General features: G+C 41.3%; 1 protein-coding gene across 1 annotated transcript in view; it reads right to left on the bottom strand.

Annotated features, from left to right (window-relative positions):
• Positions 1-20,872, bottom strand: part of KIAA1549 (KIAA1549 ortholog) — a 175,790-nt gene that overhangs the window by 69,243 nt on the left and 85,675 nt on the right. The window contains exons 4-7 of the mRNA XM_067536032.1: positions 11,035-11,212; positions 9,683-9,813; positions 8,203-8,386; positions 1,825-1,884 (exon numbers count right to left, since the gene is read on the bottom strand). Coding sequence (XP_067392133.1) covers positions 1,825-1,884; positions 8,203-8,386; positions 9,683-9,813; positions 11,035-11,212 — 553 coding nt within the window. The remainder of the gene's footprint in view (positions 1-1,824; positions 1,885-8,202; positions 8,387-9,682; positions 9,814-11,034; positions 11,213-20,872) is intronic.

Below are 20,872 nucleotides of genomic sequence, written 5' to 3'. Positions count from 1 at the left end.
TTTTTTACTTTGGACCTCGTCCTTTTGAATCTGGTCTCCAAGCCAGCTGGTCTTTCTCCAGCAGGCTGGAACTCCATGTCCGCACCTGCTACAATCCTTCAGCTGAGGCTTCCTTCTTCAGGTCCCCTGAGCCATCTCTGTGGCAGCCTCTAGCCATAACCGTGTTCCCCAGAGCTTCCTCACAGCATTCCCATTTCAGGTTGCTCTTTCTGGGCCCTGTCTTACTGAACACCCCCCTCCCTCGATCTCACACACACAAAGATGAGAGGTTCTTTAACTCAGCCCACATGCTTTTTTCTCAACTATCCCCTCTCTTTCTGTCTCTCTAGAAAAAGGCTCTTTTCTTGTTATGGGCCAGATTCCAGGAGAACCGTGGCTCCCTTCAGAGCCAGAGGGACCACTGCTTCACTCTCCTGATTTCTTAAATGGCTCCCATAGAATCATAGAAGATTACGGTTGGAAGGGACCTCAGAAGGTCATCTAGTCCAACCCACTGCTCAAAGCAAGATCAACCCCAACTAAATTATCCCAGCCAGGGCTTTGTCACGCCACACCTTAAAAGCCTCTAAGGATGGAGATTCCACCACCTTCCTAGGTAACGCATTCCAGCGCTTCACCATCCCCCTAATGAAAACATTTTTCTTAAAATCCAACCTATACCTCCCCCATGCAACTTGAGACCATTGCTCCTTGTTCTGTCATCTACTACCACTGAGAACAGCCTAGCTCCATCCTCCCTGGAACCCCCTTTCAGGTAGTTAAAGGCTGCTATCAAATCCCCTTCTCAATCACAGGTGCATGGAAAAGGATTTACCTGCTTGGAAATTTCAGGAAAAAATTCAGTTTTTAGTGAAGTTTTTATATTTTTGGCCAAAATTTTCATTTTTTAAATTTGGTTTTCAGTACAAACAACTTGCGTTTTGATTCTGAATTCTTTTTAAGCCAAAAACTGATTTTCAAATACTCAGGGGGTTTTTCGGTTTTTGTTTCAGTTTTTCAATTGAAAAAACAAAAAAGTTTTCAATGGAAATTTCAGATTTCCCGCCCAAAAAATTGCTCCCTCACCCCCCAACAATAAGAAGTGGTATCTTTCTACCAGCTCCAGTCACAGATGAAGTATTTCAGAATCAGTGGCCAAGAACAATTAAATGCAGGAAACACAAGAGAATGTTTTCAACTTCTTTTAAATTCAAATAGATTGAGAATTACAAACAACAGCCAGAAGTATATTCCACAGCGGAAGGCAGTTACAGAAAGCGCTACCTCCCACTGTTTTAGGATTATGTTCAGGGCAAATTAGATCAGATGACTAGAGTGATTTGCTGGAAATTAATTGGAGAAAAAAGGGAAATGGGATGGAGCTGCTTCTTTACGGTCCCTAAAATTGTTTACGTTTTATGGCATCTATTTTTATTCTGTTTCAGAACCTTGTGCGCTTTGGTGTGAGGTTTCATGAATAAATCAACTATTAAAAGCAAAACACAAAACAAAAAAAACCCTAAAGTCCAACTTACATGGCAGCTAGTGTATACCGCACCCCCTGTATACCTGAGTTGTGTTACTGTATTCTGAATAAACTGCATTCTAAATATAATGTAATAGTTTGAGCCAATAAACAAGGAATTGCAATAGTTCATTCTACACAAGACAAGAACATTTCCCAACAGTTCCAAGTTATTCATTCTTTGGCTTTGGAGTTTATTCAGTCCTGGATATAGTTGTTACCTCAACCAGTAAGCAATCTCAAACATTATCAATATGTTACCTAGGTCCTGGCTAACAAAAATGATCACACAGCTATCTACCCTTACAGAGTGTACATACCTGTTTTCACCCAGGAAGATTTCATCAACTGAGACACATTGAGTTGAGGATAATGAAAGGCTGGGGGGAAAAAAGGATGGGAGAGAAAACATCTGTAAGAACTGTATACTCAACAACACAAAAACAAGAAAAGATGCTGTTTCATAATTCACATTAAGACAGTGAACATCTTATTTGCAGATATAATACAACTCTTAGTGCTATACAAAAGTGACAGAAAGACATGGTATCAGGAGCATACTTTCTGGTTCATATGCAGGAATGAAAAGCAACTGACCAAAGTGGTCAGATTAATTACCTGAAATATATAATATACTACCCTAAGATCTTTGCTCCTAAAAATATTAAGAAAAGTCTGATTGCCTAGTTTGTCTTCAATATAAGATGAAACTTTTGCTTGCTAAGATTATGCTGTACATTGGATGACTCTAGGTGAGTCATTCATGGCTCTTTGAGGAAGGGAGTATCCTTCTCTTTGTGACTGCAACCAGGGAGACATGTTAAGCCTTAAGTGCAGAGGAGAAAATGAACATACATATTTTGTATTCCAAGCCATAATAAAATAAAATATACATTCAAAATTGTGAAAAGCAAATTAGATTTATGAAAATCATAAATGAATTCCATGACAAATCTCATGGTTTTTTGGTTTTATTTTGTTCAATAGCCCAAGTTTTGTCAAAATGACTAGCCTTCTTTCTGGAAGCTCTAAGCCTCATTGAAGTTAATGAAAAAACCCTCATCAACTTCAGTCAGGTCAGGACTTCACCCCAGATTCCCATTTGGAGTGAAGTAAAGAGGCACCGGTGAATAGGTAAGGACAGAGGCTGGGACTAGTTTTCCTGAAAAGAGATTGAAACTTCATGAAAATAATGGGAGGGGGAAGGGCATAACTTTGTCAAAGTTTTCCATGAATCATCTGAAGCTCTTAAAAAGTGCTTACCAAAGATTCATTTTTTAAAACCCATTTGCAGGATGGGAAGAGTGAGGTACACAAAAGTAAACAGACTTTGCCCAAGGTCACAAGGTAAGTCAAGACCAAAAATCAAGGTATCCTGACTTCCAGTTCTGTGTTCCAACCACTACACTGTAATTAGTTCATGTGCTGCTATTGTAGGCCCTCAAAGAAATGATTAACTTCCTAATGTATCTAGTGTGTCTTATTTGCACAGTAAGTAGCTAAGGCCCCTCTCTAAGTGTACTATAGCTGTTTCCATAAATATGTTACTGTCCAGAACCTGGTGATTTTGACTATTAAAGACCTGATCACTCTCTTCTCCTCTAATGCAAAAAGCAGAAGAGCCTTTAGGTATGTATCACCTTTTCTTTAAACCTCGGTTTTTAAAACTGTGCTTTAATTCTCTCCAGTGAAATAATTACTCTTTAGTCTCTTCGTGTTTAAATTAAATTAAATGCCACTATGCCAAAAAACTGACTTAAAATTCAACATTTTCTGACCCTTATTCCAGTTTAATAGCACCTTGCGCTTCACAAACAGTGCTATTGAGACTTCTATAGGGCCAATGTTATGAAGTACAGTAGTGGTCAATGTGTGTAAAGGCATCAGAATATGGCCCTTTCTTCATTTGAATTAGATTTTACATACATTTCTAAAAATTCCACTTGCAACATGTAAATGGGAAATGCTCCATTTTTTATATTTATATATGATATATATTGCTGCAGGGTTCTTCTAAAACATAGAATGAGTGGATTTGGCTCAGTATAGCTAGAAGATTGAAAATCTGTTTGCTCTGATAATTCACTCACTTACCTTAGTCTTAAAATATCATCCTGCAAAAAAATGTGTAATTGCAGCTGCACTGGTGTTTTCCAAAGCCCAAGAAGAGGAAGATCACAAGATAATTAACCATCCGCCAATGGCAATAAAACTTTTAACTGTTAGAGTGTTTAATTACTTTCTTTTTTAAAACAAGGTAACAGTTCTGCTTTGACACTCAATATGACCCTTTTTTTCTAGTTACTGCTAGAAAAATGATTGAATTTATGCAAATTCCTGTATGCCTAACAAACTTTATATCGAATTAACCGAACTAGAGATTTGGTCGGGAACATGTGGGGCAGGTCTACACTTAAAACACAGCAACCGTGGATATGCACCCCTGTAGCACTTCAGTGGAGACGCTATTACATCGACGGGATAGCTTCTCCCATCAGTGTAGTTAGTCCACCTCCACAAGAGGCAGTCACTAGGTCAACGGGAGAAGCTCTCCTGTCGACCTAGCGCTGTCTACATTAGGGGTTAGTTTGGTATAACTTAACGCTCGAGGTGTGGATTTTTCACAGCCCTGAGCAACGTAGTAAGTTTATAGTGTAGACCTGGCCCTAGAGCCCTTGTCATCTGTTTCACAGAGCGACAGCTTCAAACACCTCTGCAATTGTCTATAGATCAAATTGGCTAATGGCACCATTAACACCTTATAACAACACCCCATCTCATCTCTGCTCATCCTCCCAATTATAGTGAAGAAGTAGCTTCACTATAGTTAAGGTTAAGACCAGTGCCTGGTTTATGCCTGAAACATATGTCGACCTAACTACACCACTCAGGGATGTGACAGATTCACACTCCTGTGTGCCGTAGTTAAACCAACCCAATTCCCAGTGTAGCTACAGCTAGGTCAATGGAAGAATTCTTCTGTCAATCTAGCTACTGCCACACCGAGCGGTGGATTACCTACAGTGACAGAAAAACCACTTAGTCTATACCACGATGCAAGAGTGGTACTGCAGCAGTATTGTAGCTGTGCCACCATAATGCCCGTTGTGTAGACATGGCCTGAGACGTTGACACCCTGAATGACTGATCTCCCAGACAGGCAGAAGAGAAATAATAATGATGCAGGGAGGGGTGAATGGAGGTGCACACAAAGCCCTGGGAGGGGGAGATCAGGAAGATCCTAATATGAAGAAAGGGTTGCACACAAAGCCCCTGGCATGAGGTGTGGGGTGTATACATGAACAAAAATTACACACGCCCTTACTTTTAAACATATGGATTATTCAGTATTCCTTATGGATGTCAGGTGCATTTACTTACCAGCCTAAATTACACTGCACGTAGGTGTACTATGTTCTGTTTTTTGCATTTTACATTTCATTACCTACATAATGCCAAAACAATTGGCATCTATAAAAGCTAAGTAGCAATGGGAACGTTGTCAACATGAAACTCCTCCTGAGCATGAAAGGCAGCAGCAAGTTGGATGGAGCTCCCCCGACATGAGCAACGAAGCGTGACCTGCTTAGACAGTGAAATTTTGAAAATTCAAGCCAACCTGTTCACTGAAACCTGCCAGCCATAAAGACCACGTCATTTCGTCTTGTACTGCATTTCATCATATTGTCCTGTACCCTTTATTGCTTTAAGACGTACTCTCTTTGGAACAGGGAGCCTTTCATTTTGACACAGTTTACCTTTTACAGGACATACAGCACTAATCAGTGTTGCCAACTTTCACCATGTTATGGCAAGTCTCATGACTAGGGCCCTACCAATTTCACGGCCATGGAGAATGTGTCACAGACCATGAAATTGGCCCTTCGCCATGAAATCCGATCTCCTCCATGCTGCTGGGAGCGCCCCAGCTGGGGGCCTCTAGCTGCTAATCCCAGCTGGGATAGGGCACTTCCAGTAGCACAGGGGGAGATCAGACTCACTTCCCTGCTGCCTTCAGAGCTCACCTGTGAAAGCAAGACAGAAGTGAGGGTGGCAATTCTTCCACCCCCCCAAAACAGGTTTGCGACCCTCCCACAACCTCATTTTGGGTTGGGACTCCCCCCAACCCCGAGTTACAACACCATGAAATTTCAGATGAAAACATCTGAAATCATGAAATAGACCAATTTTCAAATCATATGATCATGAAATTGACTAGAATGGACTGTGAATTTGAGCGCCAATCAAAACTGGTTGTCCTGTTTGGACAGAACTACGATGAATATGAGCCGTTCAAATGATGTACCGGCCAAGTTTAGGTAAGATATTCCTCATGTTGTCGTGCACAGCATCACCCCCTGCCCTTGATCCTGTTATATTCTGGGCTCAAAGCTGATTATGCCACTTTTTAAAAGTCTGAATTTATTTTTAAAGGACATCTTCAAATTTTACTACTCAAGTCCCAAAGACATTGGCTGGTCCCAAAGTCCAACCCCTTACTGAGCCTCTGAGGCAAATGTTGTGCTATTTAGCGGTATACATCAAACACGGTGGATTGCTAGTTAGGTCAGATCACTGAAGGCAGTGATATAAAAATATCAATTGGCTGTCCCCCATTTGGAGCATATGCCAGAAATGGAGTCGGGCCGACATAGCTCAAGTTAGCACCGCTCTTAAAGAGCTTAAGACAGGCAAATTTGTGATCACATTGAATTTTATGATTAACTAAATCAACACCATGACTAAGTCTCCCTTTCTGTTGGAGAAGGGGAAAATCTCTTGGGTGTCGGAGCCTTTGCACAGGGTAGAGAGCTCTATGCTGGAATTCACAGCAATGGAAGACAATCCTGACCCTTATGTGAAAAATCCTTAGGGATGGCAAATCTGAAGGGGTAAATCTTGTGTGTCTGAGACAAAACTGCAGGAAAAATCTGATCTGTATGCTTCAATCTGCCATTGTATGTATGGATACCAGATTCAACAGGCTAGAGCAGTGGTTTTCAACCTTTTTTCATTTGTGGACCCCCCAAAAAATTTCAAATGGCAGTGCGGATCCCTCTAGAAATCTCAGACATAGTTTGCAGACTCCCGGAGGTCCGTGGACCACAGGTTGAAAACCACTGGGCTAAAGCAACAATCGTGCACACGGTTTTGTTGTTCTGACTCTACACAGTGACCTGGTGAAAAAAAAGAACAATCTACTGGACCACTTTACACAGGTATTCAGTGAGGAGGAAACTGGGAACGCCCTACATCATTCACATTATTATTTTTTATTTGAATTACAGTAGCGCCTAGAGACCCCAGTCAGGAAGCAGCCCCACTGTGTGCGCACGCAACGCACGCATGCACGCAACGCACGCACGCACAGGTTGCATCTATAGAGCAGAAAAGACTCTCAGAGCCCAGATCAACTGACACAGGTTTGTGGGGCTTGTGTCGTGGGGTTACAAATAGCAGTGTACATGTTGGGCCCCAGGCTGGAGCCTGAGCTCTGAAATCTGATGAGGGGGAAAGGTCTTGAAGCCCAGACTCCAGCCTGACCCTGAACGTCTTCACTGCTATTTTTAGCCCCGCAGAGTGAGCTCGAGTCAGTTGACCTGGGCCCTGAAACTCTCTGTCACAGGGTATTTTTCCTGTGTAGACATATCCTATCAGACAGTCCCTGCCACACAGAGCTGACAAGGTTGTCTTTAAAATTACACTTATGTGCCATAAAATACAAACCAAAGAATAGTGCATTTGGATGTTTTATGAAGTTTTTAACTACCAGATACCCTGTCTTTCAGGATATATTGCTCTTGGTAGAAATTCTGTTCTCATTTCATTGTCTTGTAGAACTGAAATGCCAGGACAGGGGTTTTCAACAAAGAAATGAGTCAAAACAAACAAGTCCACGAATACATGTAAAGGACTTGATACAAATACAAATGAAGGGCCCAAGTTCAGAATTTACCAGCCCCTAATCTCTATAGGCTTGAAGCAGAGCCAGAAACAAAATACACAGTGACAACAAGCATCTAACGGCAGATAGGACTGATGGAGAACTAATCTAGGGCTATTCTGTATGATCAGATATAGTTTGAAAGCTAGAAAGACATAGTCCATAATAAATATCTATATACCTGTAAATAGGTACTGGAGAAATAAATTATTACATACTCAGTCCTTCCTGACCATCACAGACTTGTTGGGGGTACTGGCATTTTAAAATATGGGTTAAAGCTCACACAAAACTAAGAACTATAGGACTAAGTGAGAGTAAGACATGCTAAAACCATGCAAATGAGTGAAGAGAAATGCTTTCAGACAATTAAAGCAGCAACAATAATTTTAATTTATTTGAGAGATTGTCTGAAGTTTTGAGCTGTGGTCTCAATCTCAATTTATGGTCACACAAACAAATTTGAAGTCTTAGCTGCCTATGGACAAGTGTTCTGATTTCACCTCCCCACTTCCCATTGCAAATTACAGTTTGAGCCAATACTAGAGTCACTGGCGTGGTTAAGCCCAGCTACCATTGCACAGAGATAGCTTATGTGCCCAGAGGCACCGCTGTGTAGATTTGCATGGCAAGACCAAGTTAGAAGCTCTGGAGATTAACCCACATTTACATTTACACGGAGGTTTACTACGAAACTGCAGAGGACATCACACAAAACCAATCTTCTGCAGCCTTAGTGACATGAAGTACTCACGTTCAGCAATCTGCTGCACAGGGAAGCCCAAGTAGAAACTGAACTCCACCACAGACAGGTTCCTCAGCAGCTCACTGACTTCAGACCCATTCAAGAATCCATATTTATCCTGAATGGCAAAGACAATGTTCACAGGGCCCTGCCGAAACACTGCATGAGGCCTGCTCAGACTTATATTCAGTATCTGAAAAGACAAAACTAGAACACGTCAGGAAGAGCAAAAACCAGCACTTCTGTTCCCTCCCGCCTCCACATTTTTTTTTTTTTAAACATAAAATGGGATGCTTTACAAGAGAGCTGGGTAGCATCCATTTCAGATGATTCAGCCACACTGTCTTAGCAAATGACAGAATTACCTGTACACTGTTTCCCTTCCAAGAGTTTATCCTTTAAACTGAGTTACAGTCAACGCTGACATGAAAGCTGCCATCCAGAAAACAATATAAGGAAATTGTCCACAGAAAATTCAAACACAGAGTCAGTAAAATAAAAGCTATCAGCAAAAAAAGCCTTAACTATGTGGAACAGATAGAAACAGACTCTCGGTATAAGCTAAATGAACACTGTGGAAAAAGAGCTGTCCTCTGTCACATCCACTATGCCCTGCACTGCCAGAGCCAAGGATGGGTGGAAACAAAGTGCAATCAGACCTCAAAATGTGCTTCTATAAGTCTTTCCCTGGAGCTGCACCTAACAGTTACATTCACATAAACAGATCACATCCATCAAAAACAAAAAGGTTAGAGTGCTTAAAGTAAACTTCAGTATGGGCAAATTATAAGTATTACAAGCGGTTTCATAAATGTTTTATTATGACATCTTAAACTGCCGTTTTTATTAAGCTAAACACTTCTATCTACTTAGTATCTATATTATATATTATTTTGCATATATTCTTCATTTTAAAGACATTTTATTTTTAAGGTGATTAGATACTTTTTACATTGTTTATGAGATCAGTTTATGCAGCACAATTTTTATTTATTTTAGTTTTAAAGCAAAGTTAGAATAAATAAACTTTCAGAAAAAAAGGTGACATGTCTCATTAATTTGATTCATAGTTGATATCCAATGAGTTTTAAGCCCTTGTATTGGGTACAATATTCAATAAAACTCATCACTTTCCAGATCTAAAGTTCAGATAATAGCTACTAAAGGTACATGGCACTGGTGTAAACACTGATAAACCTTGGAACCCAACTACCTTACAATCTATTAGTTATCCTCAATATACACCCACCATTAGATCGCCCACGCAAAATGCATGATGCAGAGGACAGTGAACGTCTCAGTTAAAAAAAAAAAAAAAAAAAGCAAAAACATACACACTTCTAACATGAAAGGACATCATAGTTCTACATGACCTAGCAAACCAAAGGTAGCCAGTGAATACCTCATCGAATATTGAAGACATGCTGAAAAATGACAGCAGGTAAAGAGAAGGGAGGCTTTTTTTCTCAGAGCATGCTAGCATTCTTACCTGCACGGTGAAGTTGTAGATATCCTGGTGTTGTTTTCTCACTTCCATGAATGCCATTGTCAGCCCTTTTTCAACGCGCTGGCTGAAGTTACAGAACCCAGTATCAACGTTTTGAGGCACAAACTGAAGCACTGGAGGTAAAAGGTATATGTTATTCCCACTCAGTGCAATATTTGCACTGGAAGGAGAGAATAGGGAAGCTAGGATCCCCCTCCCCCCACTAATTACAGATTACTGAAAGATCCCAGCTATAGACAAAGTATCTAGTTATATCTGACTCTAATACTGAATCAGTCATCTGAGGCTTTGGAATCCCTGAATTATCCAAGATTTTTATGAAAATCTTTAAAAAGAAGACCAGCAGCAATCTTCTTTGTACACTGATGGTCAAGTCTAGTATTCAGTTTGGTAGAAAGACTGTAACTTTGGTCTGCCATGCATCCAATGATACCAGTCTGGCACCTTTCAACAGTACTTAATAAGCATACATATACGCATGTGCACACATGCATAGACACATACACGCATGCTAATTAAGCACTGGTGAAAGGTGCCAGAGCGACAGCACTAGAAAGCGAAATTCTTAAATATAAAATCATTAGCATGCATACTGCTAGTGAAAGGCGTTAGACTGACAGCACCAGTCTCTCGCGTCATGCACGTAAATCCATGGGACTATAAAAACCTCATTTTAAAAGGACCTTTTTAAATTAATTGCTAAGCAAAATAAAATTAAAATTTTAAACAAAATAAAAAAATAACTAAATTCAAAAATAATGCTCAGAATTATCTGAATAAATAATGAAATATGCCTTGATATTAAAAGCAAAATACTGCAGAATGAAATACGTTTCTCCTTTATGTACCTGCCAAGACCCTTGTTCAGGGATCTGTATTTCCCCTGCAGTGATTTGCAAATGGTAAGTGGCCAAGCGAGGATGAAGACAGATCTGCAGTTTTGCACCATGATAAAACCGCTAACCACTCAAAGCCCGGTTAAAAAAAAAATGCAAACTCCTCACATGGACTGACTTAGCAACATCTTTTGCTATATCGCGAGGTAAGTAGAACAGAAAAACTGCATTCAGCTCTTGCCAAGTAAAAGTTTTTCAACTAATTAAATAACAGTAATAACAATGTTTTGAATTTATACAGCATTTTCCATCCAAAGATCTCAATACACTTCGTTAATATTCATGAATTAAGCCTCACAGGAGTAGAACCTAGATCTTTTGATTCCCTATCTTGTATCTTAATCACAAGACCATCCTTCTACCTAGAAGAAAGTCTGGATCAATACTAAGTTATTTCTCTCCCTCTCTACACTGTGAAGCACAGTAACAAGAACTCACCTGTGTGAACGTGGAACCTGGGATCTGGCATGGCGAAAGAAGGCTGCAGTGACAGGATGACAGGGGCCTGACCACGAAGAAGGCTGCTGTTCATAAGCACATTTATGACAGCTATTGCCGTGTAAACAAAAGGACCCGATGTCACCAAGAAAGAGAATTTGGGGGAAATTTTATAAACCTATAGAAAAGAAATTAAATAAAATTATCAGCATCAATATTGGCAACAATACCTCACACCTCTATTGCACCGTCCATCCAATGATCTCGAAGCACTTTGCCAACATGGGTGAATTACGCAACACATACCTAATAGGTAGGAAAATATTATCCTAATTTTACAGCTGAGGAAACACAAGCATACAAACTCAGAGAACTGGGAACAGAGTCTTTCTCTGATGAGTCCGACTCCAGTGCAGTAACTATAAGAGCATCCTCTCTTTGCTAAGCTTGCCCAACTAGAATGTGTTCAGTACATTCTTCTTTGCTTTTGCAAAAAGTCCTATGGGAATTTGAATGGCCACAAAGTGTTCAGGACTTCGGTTTTATGTATCATCTCTGGCAGCACAATATCCCTCCCTCTACGCCATGTTGGAGTGCACTATAGGTTCCATACCAACTACTGGCTACTTACTGAACCACCAGCATTGCTTCTTGAATACTGGACGCACATACAGTCGTATATACATCCCATTGACTCTGTGTGTATGTGTGATGCAGGAAGCAATATACAGATAATGTACTGTATAGATATAATAACATTTTCTTTGGATTTACAGATACGTACACTTTTTTTTCAGAAGGCACTCCTCTCCCTTATTTCAGTATAGCTACCACCAATAGGAGCTTTCTACCCACAATTCATATATCCCCTGCTATTCCTTTCAGAAGATAAGTCTAGAGTTGAGCAATCTATTCTAAAAATCTCTGGCCATCGTGTAACAGAAATACAATAGAGGATTTAATATATAACCAAGTGAAGGTTTCAAAGCAGGCTCCTTCATATATCCTTACAATATTATCTAAAACAAAAACAAGGTGAAGGATTTAATTTATTCGAGTATATTAATTACAGTGCTTTTTTCTCCAACAGGAAGTCTCCCCTAACCCAATCAACACACCTACTTCCGGGCTGCTTCTTCACATTCCTAGCGCCCTCCATCTACCACACATGATCACATTGTGACACACTGTCTAGACAAAAAGCCAAGACCAGAACCCTAAGACTTCATGTAGACTTCCACATCTTTACAGAGGGAGACACCAGCATTCTCCAGACCTTGCCCAAATGATGGGATACCTTGAAGAATCTGAAGCTGAGGGTCAGCCTTGTGCAAGAGCACACAGTGCTATGAAAATCCTAGCTTACATGTTTCTTAATGACATCTCTATGGCAGCACAGATGAATAATTAATTTTTAGATGACAAAATAGACAGCTTTTTCTTCCTTTTGGCAAACAAAATGAGCAAGATGTATTTTTAAAAAAGATTTTTTAAAAAGTGCAAGAAAACCTCAGGTATCAGGGGGCAAAAGTACGGTCTCAAGAAAGATACAGACAGATCTCCCTCTATTCCTCATAATTAGATGCCAAAAGTGTGCTGCCATCAGGTTTTATTTTAAATGGATGCAGACCTGTAGCATTAAAATTAAAATAATAAGTACAGATACTTCAGCTCATTCTGCCTGAAGATTTTACCCTTTTATCTCAAAAAGAAGTGTTTTCTGCAGCTTCAGTTCGTAAAATGGGGAAGGAATGCCAGAGAAATGTTGTCCATTACCTACAAAAGAAGGCTGTCTGACAGGCAAGAAAAAGAGGAAACAGAGTTTCAATCCTGCAGCTGCAATCATTTGGTGTTTTCTAAAGTAAAACATGCAGGAGAAGAAGCTCAGCGTAGCAGGCACTTATACTGATGTACTCTAGTCTGATACTTTAGTGGTAAGAGAAGAAAAAAATCTGTGATAAGCAACACAGCAGACTACCTCTCTTATCTACTTCAGCCCACTACAGATCCAATGAAAGCAAACTCCCTCAGACTTTGTCATAAGCCCTAAACAGCACAGAGCTGACAGATTCTCCTGAATTCAAATAAAAAAAGTTAAAATAAAGCATTTTCAATTCCCATTTAAGATTAACATTTGTTCGTATTTCAGCTGAGCAGCAATTACATCAAACTGCAGCCAAGCATTTTATTTTTGTAAAGGGTACCTTGCTATTATGTTAAATTTAACGGAACTGCCTCCTATTTTACTGTACATTACCTTATAAAAATGAAACAACATCTATGAGCTATAATAGGAGATGTAAAAAAAGAAACATTAAAAACAAAATGCACCTATTTATCTTAAATTGTACTATACATAAACCAGTAATGTGCACTCTTTCCTAACAGAAAAGTCATGTCTGTTTGCCTGGTTAAAGTTAAGCACCAAGGAAGAATCTGTTTAGAAAGCTGCATGACTGCAGGCATTAATATACGTTACTATACTGGACAGCTGTTAATTTTAAAGCCCAACAATCTTGGCAGTATTCCATTACTGACATGAATTTTTCTTTTCCAGTAAGCTAGGGAGGCAAGAATACTTCAGCTATATCCAGCTGAAAACAGCCACCCCCAATGCATCACTAAGAAAAAACACATACGATAGTACTGCTCTAGTACAACGTAAGCATGACTGATTCCATAGAGATGTTCTCTCTCTTTGATGAGAAGGAACGTGCAAACGATGAACCATGGCTTGGAAGACTAGTTGCATTATTTATAAGAGCAGCTGACTTCCAGCAGCCTTAGGGCCAATATATCCTGTCAAGAGCTCTTCATGGCAATAGTGGACATGAAAGGAATGAATCTGAAAGAGGAAAATCATAAAGGGGCAGGATATCAAATGTTTGCTCCAGTCATCTTACAAATATTTAGCAACATGTTTGGTTTTATTCCAGTTGACATCACCATGTAAGTAGAAGTTTTTCATATTACTGCAATATACAGGGCCAGTTCTCAACTGGTGTAAATCAGTGTACTTCCACTGAAGTGAACCTTTGACTTCAATACAGCCATGCAGATTTACACCAGATGAGGATTTGGCCCATAATTTGAAATCACTGGATTTGTCTAAACGGAGAAAGGAAAGGACATTTCATTTCAGAATTGTTTATTCTGCAGATCTATTGCAAAAGCACCTATCCTAAGCTGTACAAACTATTAATATACATAAAATGTAAAGGATAGAAACAAATAATAGTACTTGCCGGTCATAACTATTCACAATTTGCAAAAATATAAATAACCCGATTAAAGAGTTTAGAAGAGTAGATAGGCACCCTCATCAAACCATCCCGTATCCCTCAATCCACATCACTATCCTCATTGAAAAAGCCTAGGAAGCTAGAGGAGCCTTGCAAAACCAAACTTATTTAGGCTAACAGAGGGATTTGAATCCAGGACCTGGACAGTTAAAATTGTGTGTTTCCACCACTTAACCCAAAGGACTAAATACTGAAGCTGGGGACTGACAGAAACTCAAAGCTCACTGCAGCATTAACTCAAATGGCATCATCTGAGTTTCTCCACTTGAGCCAGTCTAGCTTGGGTGACAGCATCCACACTGCAAAGGCAACTCTAGCAATACTCAAATTATTGCACGCACACCGGTGCTGTAATGAAACAAGTGAAGTTTAGGTCTTCAGGGAGGCATATCCCTTGGTTCTTAGCACTACACTAGTCTCTCTCTCTCTCTCTCTCTCGTGGTGTACTATGGGAAAAGTTACCTGTCCTTCTTGGGCACATGGACAGACATGGTGTTAGACTGTCAACTCGTTACAGTACCCAACTTCTGGTTTTATGTTCCTAGGCTGTGTTTTCATGTGAAGACCAGGCTCTTACTCAGAACAATGACCTGTACCAAATGTTGGAATTGATAGGAACATTAATGAAGGACAGGAGACGTGGAGCAGGATCTTTTGGCAGCAGCTTTTGCCCTCACAAGACAGCAACATGCTTTGCTAAGGAGATCACACAGGTTGCAAGCAGGCAGGATGAAAGGAGAGAGACAGCTTATTCAAACTGTCATAGCTGGGAACTCTCTCTATACTGGTCTCTGTGGGTTTCTCACCTGTCTCCTCTGCCATCTCCCCCCACCAAGTTCCCTCAGCTTCCTTATATCGGCCAAGGACCTAATGATCCTTAACCTAACCCCACCCAGGAGGCAATCAACAATCATAGGCACACTAATTGGCTCTTAACCCCTTGTCTAACAAGTGATGGGACTAAGCCCATTGCAGGAACATTACAGAGAGATTATTCCTTACAGCACATTCTACTCTAAAGAGTAATGTATAAAATATATTATACATTACTCATTACCATATATGCAAGTACCAAGCGGTGGGGACTACAATGTCATGCACTGGGATACATTGTCACTCAATGGGATGATCAGCAGCGGACCCAGAACTTTCACCACTTTCCTGGAGCCATGTGAGGAGCTTTCCCAAGCACGTTCAAAGCCAGATTAAGCAGATGAGACAGGCCACAGCAGTACAGATGTGTGTCGTGATTGCTACCTGGAAGCTGCCTACCCCAGACTGATGCAGGCTGGTGGCTCATCAGTTTGGCAAAAGGAAGTCAACCTTCAGTGCTGTGGTAATGGAGGTTTGCAAAGCAATTATCACTTTAGTTAAACCACTGGTGGTGAAGACTGGAAAACGTTTGTGAAATAAGCAGTCTTTGTGCAAATGGGCTACTTGAACTGTGCTGGCACCACTGGTGCCACTGGCACAAATGTGCCGTTATCTGCACTCTCCACAAGGCACATGTGATTATGTAAACCAGTAAGGATGTTACTCCATTATTCATCAGTCCTGGGGTGACCACAGAAAGAGGTTCACATGCAACTTTGTGGGGTGCACTGGCAGGGAGCATGATGCCAGTGTACCCTGGAGATTCTGCCTTTTTGAAATTTGACAAGCTGGGACATTATTCCACACAGTGGGAGACCAATAGGGTGCTTGTGTCCTCTGTTATTCTGGAAAACAGCCTATCCTCTACTGCCGTGGGTCATGAAGCCCTACCCTGACGTGAGGACATCTGGCAGAAGGTTTAATTATACCATCCGCAGCTGCAGGATGGTGGTGAAAAATGCATTTGGCGGACTGAAGGTCAGGTAATGTTGCCTTACAAAACCATTCAGACTGCAACTTTTATAAGGCCATTCATGACATTGGGGCATGCTGTGTTCTGCACAACATACGTGCGGTTAAGGGGAAACACTTTAGGCAGGACTGGGGCAATGACTGTGCTGCATGACAAGTCCGGCACTGGCAACCAGAATGTACATCAGCTAAGCCTGGGTCTGGAAGAGCTAAGGAAGTGAGGGACTTCTTGGCTTGGAAGGGGAAATGGAGGAAGGAGAAAATAAGATAATCTAAGCACTTACTGTCATGTGCTGCACCTGTATGAGAATCACGTTGTGTATATATTGTCAAGTTTGACAGTATGAAAATCATAGAACCATTGAGCAGCTCAGTAGGTCATCTAGTCCAGGCCACTGCCCTCAAGGCAGTTCCATACAGTTCCTCTCTGTCTTGTTCTCAAAGTACTTACACAGCAAGGCACTGTACCGCAAAGGATTTTATTGAAAGTGAGTAATACTGCCAGGGCAGCCGTCAGAAGGTAATTAAGTGTGCAGCGGGGGGTGCAATGCCAGGTCACATGTCATGAAAATACACATCATATCAGAGCACTTGCCGTCACTCTGCTGAGCCTGCACAGGGTAGATAGAGTGCATGGGGTACAGATGACCGTGTGCCCTCCCATCCATGGACTGGATTACCCCTCACCGAGGTCACTGGGTGGAGGCTGTGTTAGCGGGGAGGGGAGGCGACAGCAGGATGAAGGCCTGGATAGGGTCCCAACCCAAGTTGTACTGAAACGTGCTGGCCGTCAGTCCCGGCATGTCCTCAAAGAGATCCAGGACTCTGGGAGATAACTTATGTCCTAGGCTAGTGTTGTTTTTTTAAAGCTTTGGCTGCCTCCGAAAACATACTGCTAGTGTCAGTCTGAGAAAAAGCACATTACTGTATGTGCATTCTGCAGCCGTGCTGGTCTCACCCCTATTGCTGCGTCTGCTACCATTGCTCGGCTTGTATTAACAGCAGCGGCTTCGCACACTTGCAGCGGTGTGCGTCACAATAAATCACTGCTTGCATGGTTAAAATTCTGTTCCCCCACGCAGAATCCATCTTGGACCGTATATGCCCAGTAGGTGGGGAGCAAAAGGGGGGATGGCATTTCTACCCCCACCCCTCAAGTGAACCTGAAACTAGCACAACACAAAAGCCAGCCCTCCAGCACTCAACATCCCCCACTACAGTAATAAGAGATTGGTCCTAAACAGGCAACAACAGCCCCCTTATGTTGTCATATCCCCCCTAACCATAACAAGGGCAAGTCACTCACTCCCTTACCCAACTGAGGTGATGCTGGTTCCTTTGCTGCATCCTCCCCAGTCTGTTTCTCCATCTCCTTCCCCAAACAACTCCTGGGAGTCCTGGACAAGGTTAGACTGGCCGTGCCTGGAAGTAGTAAACACCTGCTCTGCCTCAGCTGAGATTGCTGTGGCTGGTGCTGACCCTGGCTCCAGTTCCACCCTTGAGTCCACACACGTTGCAGGGGGGCCCTGAGGTGTCAAGGGTGTACTCAGGCTCCATGCCTGGGACGCTGCTGAGCAGCCAGTCCAAGGCTTCTCAGAGAATGGAGACGTTCTAGCGGAGTCATCAGGCCAGAACTTGTGGATCTTTGCCCGGCAGTACAGGTTCTTCATGGTTTTGATTTTCTCTAGTCCAGTGAATCCCTTCCTCAAGGAGCTCACTGGAGGTAGCATCATAAGACTTTTGATTTCTGGTCCTGGACCTGAAATCATTCTTACTGGCCTCACACTACAGGTCCACAAGAACCTCGGTGTCAGCCTCCAGCCAGCTAGACACATGCTGGGAGGATGCTCTTCCAGATGCCATCTGATCTGAAGAGGTGCAACAAGAGTGCTATACAAATGTTACAAGTACAGAAAGCTGCGTGCTGAGGCAGGGTCTGAAAACCAAAGCAGGCTATTCCTACTGGCTGGAGGTAAATTTCAGTCCTGCACCAGGGAGCAGGCAGGTAAACACAAGAAAGGTCCCAAGGGGAATTTTGGGATGGCATTAGGGACCAATCAGCACTCAAGGGGACTCAATCTGCATCCACACAGCATGCAATAGGTTGAGCGTCGGTAGCACTCACGCTTCAACCAATACCCCGACAGGCCAGTTAGCTTGAGTTTAAAACATCGCTGTGCTCAAGCTAGAGATTTGTGAGGATAGACAGGAACAACACTTACGTTATAACTCAAGATAACTTTTCAGCAAAGACAAGCTTTTCATATGGGTTACACATGCAACACAACTTGACGGTCAACACACACGAGCTTTGTCCAACCAAGGAAGACTCTGCTAGATTGAATAAATCTGTCCAGCTGTAGGACCAGTATCTCTTTAAACAATGTTTATAAGGAATGCATGAAGGTTTGGGGAGTTAAAATGATTCCAGATTCAAATCCTGAGTAACTAACTCCCTTTGTGACCTTGGGGAAAGCGGCTGGATCTTCTTGTGCCTCAGGCTATGGCTACATCTACCCTACAGCACTTATAGTGGCGCAGCTGCATCGGTGCAGCTCTAAGCCGACGGGAGAGAGCTCTCCCATCAGTTTAATAACTCCTGCCTCCACAAGAGATAAGCTTAGACATAGCGCTGTCTACACAGGTGCTCAGGTCGGCATCATTTACATCACTCAGGGGGTGAGGATTATTCACACACCTGAGCGACTTAAGTTATACCAAAGTAGACAAGGTCTATGTCTTCGTTGCAGAGTTAAATTGACAGCTACATTCAGGTTAGCCTAGCTCAAGTGAGAACAGCCACACTAAGCAACAACCCTCAAGCTGTACAAAATGACAGGATTATTTGCACAGTTGTGTTAACTTGAGCTGTAGCCTCACCCCTACCGTCCTACCAACAGACCAGCACCTCAAGTTAAAAGCACCACCACACTCGAGTTAAGCGTGTGTGTGTGTGTACGTATATACGTACGTACACGGAACTTGTGTTAGGGCCAATGCATGAGTTATAACTCATTAGCTATGCAGTTAAGACAAGCCCTCAGCTACCCAGGAAAGCTGAGAAAATTAAACAGAAACTTCACAAGAATGAGATGCTGCATCTGTGCTGAGCTCACATGGTTTGTTGAATGGATAACACTGAGTATAAACAGCAGATGTTTTGAATAGCTTCAAAATATTCACAATAATAGTTAAGAAAGAAAGAAAGCTAAGCCAGTAATTCTGAAAGTAAACAGAAATACGCCCAAAATGCTCAAATGAGCTTGTCCCAAAGAGTTACTGTTAGCATGTCTCAAAATGTAACATTCCAGTTAATAATACAATTAAACCCTACGCTGTCCACAATCAAATTATGGTAGTTAACCCTTATCTGAGACCCTATGTAAAAAATAGCACAACATTTACAAACTATTATTTATTTATTCATATTTTATTTTACTTGGCTGAATTAGCTTTCATCTTATCCAAGCCTCTTTGAGTTCTCAGAACTGAGTTGGAAATCTCATGAGAACACCATGTATCAGCACCGTTCTGTTTGGAACCCAGAGTGCCAACGGGAAGCATAAGTGAAAAATCATGGAACAGATAGAAAGAGTGAACTAAACTTTTTGAAGCCCAAACATTCAACTTAAAATTCTGTATGAAATTTAGGGATGATTTTCTTATTTTCACCCATTCTAAATAAGCATTAAGCTTCATGACATGATGCTTCTAAGCAAACCCCAGCCCATTCAGACACAGCAAAATAGGCACAGACCTTAGAACAGTTATTGACCAGCTGGATTACTCCATTAGTGACCTTTACTGAACTTCCTTATTTGCAACAATGCATCAATAGTTTTTGGCTGTGGCACTTCTCATAATATAGATGGCTTTATGTGCAACATCTTCAAACTAAAAGAATGAACAATTTCCAAAAAATGTAAAGAATCTCTTTTTCAGGAAGGAAGTTACACAGTATCTATACTGAATACGTGAAAACCTTATGCACAGTGCATTTCATCCTTTTGTAATTTAAAGTTGGTTCATGCTTCCTAATTTTAATTCAGATCATTCCAGATAACTACATGTAATGAACAGTAAATTAAACTTTGCTCAGTCTTTAAGGGACAGATTTTTTCCACCATTAGTCGTGTTGAAAAGTATCTTACTGTGTGAGTTTGTCCTATTGATTTCAAAAGGGCTGTTTGTGACATCAGACACAGCTCAATGTGAGTAAGGATGGCAGAATCTGGGCCTAAACCAGTGAAACTAGTGAAATTTTAAACAACAGTAATTATTTACAATTTTAGAGTATCTGATTATGCAGAGAGCCAAGTCAGCATTGTGTTTGCCATCCAAAAAATTATTTTAGGGCCTGCCAAAAAAATTTAAAAGGGTATTTTTTGCTGAATGCAGCCTTTAATTTAAGTCCCAATTTACATTGATTTTTAAGTTTGGCAACGGTGTTGAAACATTATATAAAGCTGATTCCCATACTTGATTTGACACCCAACATGGGGATTGGTCTAAGTTTTTAAAACAAACAAAAACAAAAACTTCAACTAATAAACAGGGGAGGGAGGGAAAAACACTACCGAAGATCCCAGACTTACATATCTATAGACTTTAAAATGACATTTAACAACTGAAAATTATTTCCTCCGTTCTTCAACCTTTCAAGTCTTGAGTTCAGGATTCCACACTTCCAC

Source organism: Emydura macquarii, unplaced genomic scaffold, assembly GCF_026122565.2.
Source record: "Emydura macquarii macquarii isolate MOO-44397 ecotype Brisbane River unplaced genomic scaffold, CSIRO-AGI_Emac_v2 contig_3530, whole genome shotgun sequence".
NCBI lineage: Eukaryota > Metazoa > Chordata > Testudines > Chelidae > Emydura > Emydura macquarii.
Note: the sequence above shows the minus strand (reverse complement) of the source record. Positions and strands in the feature narration are given on the sequence as shown.